Source organism: Psammomys obesus, unplaced genomic scaffold, assembly GCF_907164565.1.
Source record: "Psammomys obesus unplaced genomic scaffold, mPsaObe1.curated_primary_1811, whole genome shotgun sequence".
NCBI classification, from domain to species: Eukaryota; Metazoa; Chordata; class Mammalia; order Rodentia; family Muridae; genus Psammomys; species Psammomys obesus.
The window spans coordinates 48,262,833-48,272,783 of record NW_026587216.1 but is presented as its reverse complement, the minus strand read 5'-3'; the positions used below and the strand labels follow the sequence as shown (position 1 = coordinate 48,272,783).

General features: G+C 39.0%; 2 protein-coding genes across 3 annotated transcripts in view; one reads left to right on the top strand and one right to left on the bottom strand.

Moving 5' to 3' along the window:
* The window catches only part of LOC129673470 (EKC/KEOPS complex subunit Lage3-like), a 74,424-nt gene that overhangs the window by 20,014 nt on the left and 44,459 nt on the right, over positions 1 to 9,951 (top strand). The gene's annotated exons all lie outside the window — the stretch shown is intronic.
* Ttpa (alpha tocopherol transfer protein) overlaps positions 1 to 9,951 on the bottom strand; it is a 24,264-nt gene that overhangs the window by 10,417 nt on the left and 3,896 nt on the right. For both annotated transcript variants that reach the window (XM_055603262.1, XM_055603261.1), the window contains exon 2: positions 6,689 to 6,842. In XM_055603262.1, the coding sequence (XP_055459237.1) occupies positions 6,689 to 6,842 (154 nt within the window). The remainder of the gene's footprint in view (positions 1 to 6,688; positions 6,843 to 9,951) is intronic.

Sequence of the window (9,951 nt, the reverse complement as noted above, 5' to 3'; positions counted from 1 at the left end):
ATAGATAGATAGATAGATAGATAGATAGATAGATAGATAGATAGATAAAAACACATCACATCTTAGCATTTAATGAAGAATCAGATTCTTTAAAGGGACAAATTATTTTAAGGCCTAAAGGATGGGTAGAAATAAAATCATGAACAAGGGACCATAAATTAAGCAATAGATTGAATTGAGGTGAAAATTTGCCTGCTTTTCCCTTCTTCCTTAAATTTCTGCAATTAATAGATTTTTAATAGTTTGGGGTAAGGATGAATGCAGATCAAATTTGATTGATAAATGAAGTCACACCATCACATCAAAAAAGGGCTGTGCCTAGAAATGGAAAGGTTTAGTGCCTCTGACTGTGCTCCAAGCTCAGAAATAGAAAAGTGTGAGTCTGGGTTGCAATCAGCAGCAAGGATCTTGGCAGTTTGTGGCTTTGATCTGAAGTGTACCTACAAGCTCATGTGCTACAGGCTTGGTTCCTAATGCATCTATGTTCAGAGATAGTGCTTTCTGGAGGGAACTAGCTCATGAGAGCTCTAAGTTCATCAGTGGACTAAGGCATCTAAGGATTAATAAGGTTGTGGACTGTTGGATCGTATTCAGAACTTTGGAAGTAGGGCCTGGTTGGAAGAAATGGGTCATTAGGGGTGTGCACTTGAGGATATTTTGTCTCTTGTTCTCACTTATTGCCTCCTGAACACCATAATCTTGTCAGCTGTCCTCTACCCTGCTCTCCCTGTTATGGTTCACTGCATCAACACAAGCCTACAATAATAAAACCAAGCACTTTTGGGCTTAGGCCTGGAGAACCAATCACATTGATTTCCTCAGGAACTCTGTCACAATGGTGGACAGGTGACTAACACAGCAACCAAAGAGGTTCCCAAGCCTGTAGAGTAGATAGACAGCTGTTCATATGCAATATCTCAGGGACCAGCAGCACAGAGCAGTCATGTCCCTATAGGCTTGAGCAAGAAGCTGGTCTCGAGAATGCAGCTGTACAAACCCAGAAAAAACAAAGAGTTCCTATGGAGAGAGGAGGTATTGATAGTCTTGTCTACACAACCTGTCCCTCCCCACCATCTATAAGACAGGTCATGGCAGGCAGAAATGATAACAGTAATGGACAGGCAAACAAGTGGTCTTTTAAAATAATCCAGATTTATTAAAAATTGTCTTATGATTCACAAAGAAGACAGGCACCAAACTCCATATACAAAGCAAAAAAAAAAAAAAAATTCAAGGAAACAATTAAGAGAGAAAACTGAATTAAAAGAAGAAACTAGTTGTCAACAGATGTAAGAAGAGGAGAGTGGAATCTAGAAGAATAGATAGGGCCAGAAAGATGGTTCAGTGGGTAAAGGCCCTTGCCACCAAGCCTGACCACATAAGCTCAGTTTGAGAAACCAGCATGGTGGGAGCACTTGGAAGGTAGAAGTCAGAGAATTGGGAGTTAAAAAGGACATCTTCAGCTATACAGTGAGTTCAAAGCCACTCTGGGCTCTATGAGCTCCTGTCAAAAGAGGGAAGGAAGGAAGGGACGAAGAATAAAAGAAAGAAAATGATTAATAACAAAGAAATTGTAAAAGCTCAGAAACTCAGATATCCTTGCTTAGGCCTCCAATTAAATGGGATGTGCTATTTATTGAGATGGTGTTTGGGGAGTGGAAAAAGCACATATACACATTCCACAATGGTGACTGAGTGACTGCCAACTGATGCGAGTAGTACAGATAACCAGTTGTATTGATCTGATCTTCAAAGAATAAAACACGGTAAAGAAATAATTCTGTTGGTGTTTGTGCTTATATGGCACCTATGACAGGGATTGGCTAGAATAGATCTAAATATCTCTGTTACAGGAAAGAGAAGCTAATTGGCTAGAATCTGCCTCGGCAATTACAACTCCTCTGTTCTTTCAGAGGACCCGAATTTCATTCCCAGCACTCACGTTGCTCACGAGCAGCTAACAGCCTCCTGTATCTTAGCTCCAGCAGATCCCATATTGTCTCTGGCTTCTATGGGTTATCTTTACTAATGTGCACATACCCCTTCACAGATATACACAAATGCACTATTTTTTTTTTAGTTTGTAAAAATGAGATACATATGTAATGAAATCTGAGGCTACTGTACTCTCAGATTTCAGAATTCAAGAGGCTGATAAAATTGATAATAATAATAATAATAATAATAATAATAATAATAATAATAATAATAAAACAGGTGGTTCCTAGGGTAGAAATGAAGAATGCAGTTTAGTTTAAGAAAAAACTCTTGGAATGCATGGCAACAGTGACACAGAATAATGTAGTTCATAAGAGAGAAGTGCTGGCTGGCTGCTGAGGCCAAATAGAGTATGGTTTGTTTATCAGATTTGCTGGAAAGAGGGTTGCTTAGCCTCAGGTCCTTTCAGTAGAGGTGGGAATGAAGCCAGACCAAGGCACACATAAGGATCTTGAGAAGTAAGGTTGGTCGGATGCAGGGACACAAGCAGTCTGGCCACAGGCAGAAACAGTGAAACCAGAGGTGCCCGGGAGGAAGGTGGGGGGAGGCTGGATTAAGTGGGACTGAGGAAGAGTTTTTGTTTTTAGAGGCTGAAACTTGACAATTATAAATGTCAGTTGGTATTGTCGAGCCTTGAGGAAAAAGATACAGATCTAGAAAATGGCCATGGAATTTATAGGAAGTCATGGTGGGATGTCACTTTGCTTTACAGCAACTTGGATTCTTAGTAAGAATATGGGAATTCAGCTCAAAAATATAACACAACTTCAGATGAATGCTACTGTGATGAAATATGAGTGCAACAAAGGAAATCTGCAGATCATACAACAATTTCTGACTAATTCCTGAGCCAACTGACTTGTCTGGCCTGTTTTGCCCTGTATTTACTTTCTGTGAGTATAAATTAAAAGTTCAGTTTCTCATTCCAGTAGCTTCAGTTCAAATTCTCAATAGTTATGTATAAACTAGTGGGTACAGTAAAACAGGATCTTTCCAGAAGGCTCTATTGCACAGTACTGGCTAATCAAGTACTCTCCATAAAGAAAGACATGAGAAACTAGAATTTTAATTACTTCCCTAGCATCTACCTTGCATTTATTATTCATTGTGCCCCAGATAATGTTCTTGTTATAGTATATGTGTGTGTGCATGTATGTACTGTATAAAACAAGATGTAATTCTCACAGCAACTCTGTTGTGTAGGGTTTTAGTACATGCATTTTACAGATTTCAATAAAGTCAACATGCCCCATAGCTTCAATTCATAATAACTCAAGTATGGTTAAAACTGAAACTTCATTATTAAAATTTGCTTTTGCTGCTGTAGTTTAGTAGTTGATCGCAAAGGTCACAAATTACATCCTCTGTCATAGGTCTGATAAAGGTCCATGTAGAGGCAAGGGCTCTGCATCTTCTCACTGCTTTTACTGTACCAACACAGTACAGAGGGGAGATGGCTACACTGGGCTTCTGTAAAAAAAAGTCTATCACAGATGTAGCTACATCATTAATTCAATTACATTGAGAAAATATTTTATTCTGTCCTTTTATTTTATTCACAAAATTCTAAGTTTCTTCTTTTCATTCTAGAATAACATAGCACACAGTAGACTTGCAACATACTTTTCTATTCTGACCTTCCTTAAACCTACGTATCTTTGATGTTAAATATCTTTGAATTAAATGACACATTTTGTGTGTGTGTGTAACATGCACACATGGCTATACATGAAGGTCAGAGTTCAATGTTGGGTATCTTTGTCGTTCTATACCTTATTTTTTTGAGTCTGAAGCTCACTGATTGTGGCAGACGGACGGGCCAGCAAGGTCCAGGGATCCATGGGTCCCCATGACTTGGGCTGCAGACAAGTACTGAAGCATACGCTAGCTTTTCAATGAGTTTGGGAGATCTGAACTCAGGTCTTCATGTTTACATCACAAGTCTTTTACCAACTGAGCTATCTTCACAGCTCCTAAATAAAACACTTTTAAATAACTATACTCCCAGAGGCCCAGGCTGTACAATAGACCTGTTAGTTTGCTGCTATGATATTTGTGATAAACACACACACACACACACACACACACACACACACACACACACATTGGCTTTCTTACTACAAAAATTGTTTTCACTTCTTTTTGTTTCAGTTAGTTTCTACACTAGAAACACAAAATAAACAACAACTACTCAGCCAGGTACTCCAAAGCCTAGACACTTAAAAAAGCAGGAGGCAGGCAGAAAGAAATAAAACATCTGTATGCCTCAGTTTTGTGCTCTTGTAACCTAAGCACAGTTGTCATGTAAAATATAAGCACCACTTAAATTAAGAGTTAATATAAGTATGTTCCAGGCATACTAAAAACTTGTTTATGGTTTCTCTGAAATTTGAATTGAACTGGTAACCCTAAGTTTTTATAATATATTGGTTTCTTTGCTAACTCAAACATATATGCTGGCCAGCCCATTCCTAAGAAGCTTCTTCTGACATGGATGGAACAGAAGAAGGACAGAAAAGCCAAGACTCCATGATTAATTCATTTTTATTTAATATGTAATCTGGGGCAAGAAATATAGACTCCAGTCATAGTACTCTAGTCAAAGTACATAGACTTTCAAGAGTTAAAAACAGCATCTTCTCTTTAAGAAACATGAAGCAGTTGAAGGAAAGGTAGAGATTGCATACAGAGGTAAGCAGTGATCATTAATATATAAACACTTAAATATTAAGGAAGAAGAAAAGAGCGGTGCATTGTGGCACCTTCCCATGATTGCACGAGGGAGTAGGCTGAGGCAGGGTGATAGTTTGAGCCCAGAAGTTCAAAGCTACTTGAACTCAAAGTTAGTGTGAGTAATATTTTGAGACTCCATCGAGAGGGACAGACAGAGAGTATATTTGTGAATACAATTTGAAGAAATTCTGTTCCTGAAATGTTGGTTAACTGTGTTTCTTCAACTGGACTATGAGGACATGCTGGAAAAATGGGATTCTCTCCTTTCACCTGAAAGTTTTGTTTGTTTGTCTGTTTGTTTTAATTTGGTTGGTTGTTTTGGTTTGTTTGTTTTCCAATGCAATACTTTCGTTTGGGAATTTCACATCATGCACCCCATTACACTCACCTCCCAGTTCTTCCTGGTATCCAAGAAGAAGAGGAGGAAGAGGAAGAGAAGGAAGAGGAGGAGGAAAAGGAGGAAGAAGAAGAAGAGGATAGGAGGAGGAAGAGGAAGAAGAAGAGGAGGAGGAAGAAGAGAAGAAGAGGAAGGAGGAGGAAAAGAAGAAGAATACAATCTGTGCTGCCCGTATACTTACTGAAACATGGTTAAACTCACAGTGGCCAGCTCCTTAAAGAAAACTGAGCCCTTCCCCACACAGAACCTGGCCAGAAGTCATCAGTTGTGGAGAGCTACATATATTTCAGCATCCACACAATTTTTAGGAGGTCTCCTCAGTGGCTTCCTTTCTAGGCTGTTACTGTGTGTGTGTGTGTGTGTGTGTGTGTGTGTGTGTGTGTGTGTGGCGGGGGGGGTGTCACAGAAACCTTCCATGCCCCTTTTTCAACTGTGAGTCTTCAGTCATCAATATCACTGCAAAAGTAACTACCTTGGTCTTTACAGTCAGCAGGAGCACGGATCATGGACTTCTACATGATCTCCGACATCAGCATGGTCACAGATGTCAGCATGGTCCCTGGTGCCAGTACAGACCACAGATATCAACTTCTGCAGCAGCATGCCATTGACACCATTATAGCCCTCAGCAGCCCCACAGGTCAAGGACATCAACATGGGCCACAGACACCAATATGGTCCTCCAGCAGCCGCCTGCTCCATGGACATCAACACAGCTTCAGGTTGCAGCACTGACCACGAAAATCCACATGACCTCCTGTGGTAACAGGAGCCACATGGGCCACAGACATCAACACAGCCTCTGGCTGTGTAGTCTGTGGCCCTTGTTACACCGAAGGCCATGCAATGTCTGTGGTCTGTGCTGTCACCTGAAAGTTTAACCACACAGAACTAAAGATGTGGCAGAGATTATGGGTCATCAGTTATGGATATAAATGTTTATGTATCTTTCAAATTCACACGCTAGGATTCTACCTCCAAGTTTATGGTATTTCTTTGTGTGCACCCACCCCCCCAGTACACATACACACAGAAGTATGTGCCATGGTGCACATGTACAAATCAGAGGATAATTTTTGGAGTGAGGTCTTCCCTTTCATTATGGGTTCCAAAGTTTGAAATCAGGCCATCAGACTTCTGTAGCAAGTACTTTTAGCTGCTGAGCCATCTTAATGTAGTTTATGGTATTAGGAAACAGATTTGGAAAACTCATTAGGTTCAAAGGTAGGATCCTTATGAATAGGGTTAGTGCTATTTTTAAGACACCCCTATACTGTTCTCCTTACATTGTATGAGTGCAGGGTGAGGAAATCTCTGTGAACCAGAGCACAGGCCCTTATCACAACAAAATCACTGGTTCTTCAATGTTGGAGTTCACAGCCTCCAGCACTAAGAACTAAATTTCAATTTTCTAAGCAACTCGTCTATGGAACTGTGCTATAGTCAGATATGTGCTAATGTCAGATAAGACATTGACCAAAACAAACACCAGAACACCTAGTAATGAACGAGAGAAGTGAAAACAAAATGAGAGGGAGGAAAACTGCTATTATGACTCACCAATTCTGTAAATAAGAACTCTACTGCCGGTAGGATCTCTGGACCTCAAAACTCCATGGTAGCCAGCCTTCAAAAGTCCAATGATACTTCTAGGGTGTAGATCTGCACTTAATTCTGGACATTCTGCTCGCCATTTATAATAGTTTTTCATTAACTGAAAAAAAAATAAAATAAAATACGTCCATAATTATATATGTAATAAGAATTTTTAAAAATTAAAAGGTTTGCTATTGTGTTTGAACCATGTCATCTGTCATTTTAGACTCTCAAAGAGCTTTTTAGTTATAAAAGTCAAAATTTCCTTTCATTAACGATTTGACATCCTTATCTTATTTGAGATGAGAGTTGGTCCTGAGTTCAAGATTTTTAGTGGCCATCCATAATAGTCTCCCAAAATAGTCACCAAAAAGTCTAGACCTTCTAATATGTACCTTCCAGAAAGAAGTAGAATTAGCCTTACACCTTACTTCAACATAGTATAGTTGCAGAAATGACACTTCACAAGACCTAGAAACCCTGGTGCCTTCTGAGTTTGCTTTCTGGTCCAGGTATCTGTCCGATTACTGGATGATAACAGCCAAAATGGATCATTCCATTGAGTCTCAACCAAGCCAGAGAACACAGGCGAATGTGGAGTTGTTCTGTAGGTCAAGAACCTTGGGGGCTATTTTCTATTTAGCAATAGGAATACCACTGCTAGTACTTTTGAAACAAGGCATGAAAGTCAGTCAAATAAATTAAAAAGCAAAGAAGCCATGTAACCAAACAATAGATCTTCGCAAAATATGGTTTAAAGGAAACCCATTGCCACTCCCCTAGAAGTACCAGCATAATTAGTCAGTAAACAAAAAGTTATCATCACTTAATTTTCTTTCTGGGATTTTTTTTTTTGTATTCTTGTTTTCCCTAAATTGACATTGTGCTTGTTTTATGTCTAAAGAGTATTACTAGCCACATAAAACTACAGTTAGGTTAAAAACAAAGATATAGTAAGCATTTTGTGGAAACACCAGAAAAGACACTGTATGTGAACCTCATCCTTCATTGAGTTAGGGTCTTACTCTGGTGAAGCTCCACCAAAGAAATTTCATATTTAAAATTCATTATCATAAACATCGTAACGGTAGCCACAAAAGAGTAATAATCCAGAGGAAAGCCTACAAATAGCTTATGCTCAGGGTGAATTCTGCACTGTACAACAAGTCCCTGACCAGGAATGGCTGGGAGAAGAGCCAGTTGGGCTATGAGAGAAGTATCATGGAGCCCTCTAGAACAAAGCCTCTATGGTCCTCACTTTTCTTTCTTTTTTCCCTACTTCCTATTCTCATGTCATTTTTTCTTCCTTTCTGTCTGTCTCTTTCATTTCTGCATCTTATAAAGTCTCCTTAGCTTAAAAAAAGAGAGACTTACTAAGGATCAAATTCAGCAAAGTAAGAAAAAGGAAAGTCAGTCAGTTTGCCATCAAAAGTACTTGGTGACCTAAATAGCCATTTCTAAAGGCAGCAAGAACAAGAGACTCATTGTAGTTCTGATATATTCATTCTGTCCCATACTATGAATTTTGCTTCCTCCTCCTGTCCTAGATGGCAGTGGAATCAGTGTCAATAACATTTTATGATCATCACTTACTTTTTTAACAGTTCCCTCAGACAAAATGAATCTTTAAATCCTGCTTCAGTGTAAATGTTGAAAGCAGCATCTTGGTGACTATACAGAATAGTGGTTTTATCATCCTGGTAATGTGAAAGTGTCTCGCTAGAGAGGATCATTGAGCTAATAGAGGCAGCACATTCATCATGTCTCTGCAGAGAGAGTGTGGGCTCTTGGGACATAGAAATATGCTGAATGAAAGAGTGTATCAATGCATGATTCAATCAGCCCACATTTGAAAAGAATTACATCTGTAAATATAAACAATTACTGTCACACATCTTGGCACTTACATTTCCTAAAGGCTCAAAATCCAAACCTTTGGTCATTTATTCTATGCTGATAAACAAATTAGAAGTCCATTAACATAAATGTTAATGGTAAAAGTTGTTCTTAAGCCAAACTCAAGTCCAGAACAAACAAATACCCACACAAACAAACAAGAACCAAAACCAAACTGGCTGCAACACAACTATTTGTTACCAAAGGCTGCCTATTCCACTGAAAAATTGGAAATGTCTACTTAAAACGTATTTAAAGTATGTTTCTATAATGAAGGGTTTGCTTATTTGTTTTTATGTTATGAAAATCTGCTTTTGTTTTAATCCCAAGTATGGGATTTTAGTTGGGCTGTAGTTTGTCCACATCTGCCAATTGTCATGTGCTGGGCGTAATCTTTGCCAGCTGGTAATGGCCTTCCATGTGCAGCATGGAGAGAGGCGTGGTCTAGGACTCTGAGAGTATAAATATGTGGCTGAGAAAAAGACTGTGTGGCGTTCTGTGTGGTGTTCTGTGTTGGCATGTGGTATGTAGCAGTTTGGAGAGAAGAGACCTGAGAGACCAGAGATAGTGTGGCGGTTTGGAGGAGACAGAGAGAAATGCTTTGGGGTACAGCGGCGTGGAAGAGATGCCAGGGGTTGATGTGGGGGTTGATGGAAGGGAGGAGAGGCCTAAACACCACAAATAAAGTAAAGTTTTAAAAAAAGACCACTACAGATGGCTCAGCACTACAGGTTTCTTCTTACATTTTTCCATATGTTTTGAGATTACCACTACCACCATCACAACATCAACAACAAAAACATACGTGTGCCACTTTTATATAGTACAATACCATCTGCCTTATAATGACCCTTGATGGTATCCCACTGATAGATAACACAGCTATGAGAAATAATGTTTACCCACTAGGCAGAGTAAAGATTGATATTTATATATGGTATGATAAATTTCACAAAAAGAAGCCAGTTTGATGGAAATTGTCAGAAAGAGACCATAGAATTTTAAAAGCTTTGATGTCTTGGTAGAAACTGTGAAGATAAAGTGCTGAAAACACTCACTTTGAGTGAGTGTGTGTGTGTGTGTGTGTGTGTGTGTGTATGTGTGTCTTGAGTAATTTTGTTTCTAAATAAAACATGATGCAAATTATAAAGAGATGAAGTCTATCTTGGCTCACAGTTCTAGGTCCACAGTTCTAGTGGACCACTTATGCTATTGGCCTTCTTATTGGTAGAGTCCTCAAAAAACACCAGGCATTACATGGCAAGAATCGGCAGGGTATGTGTATATATATATATATATATATATATATATATATATATATATATATATAT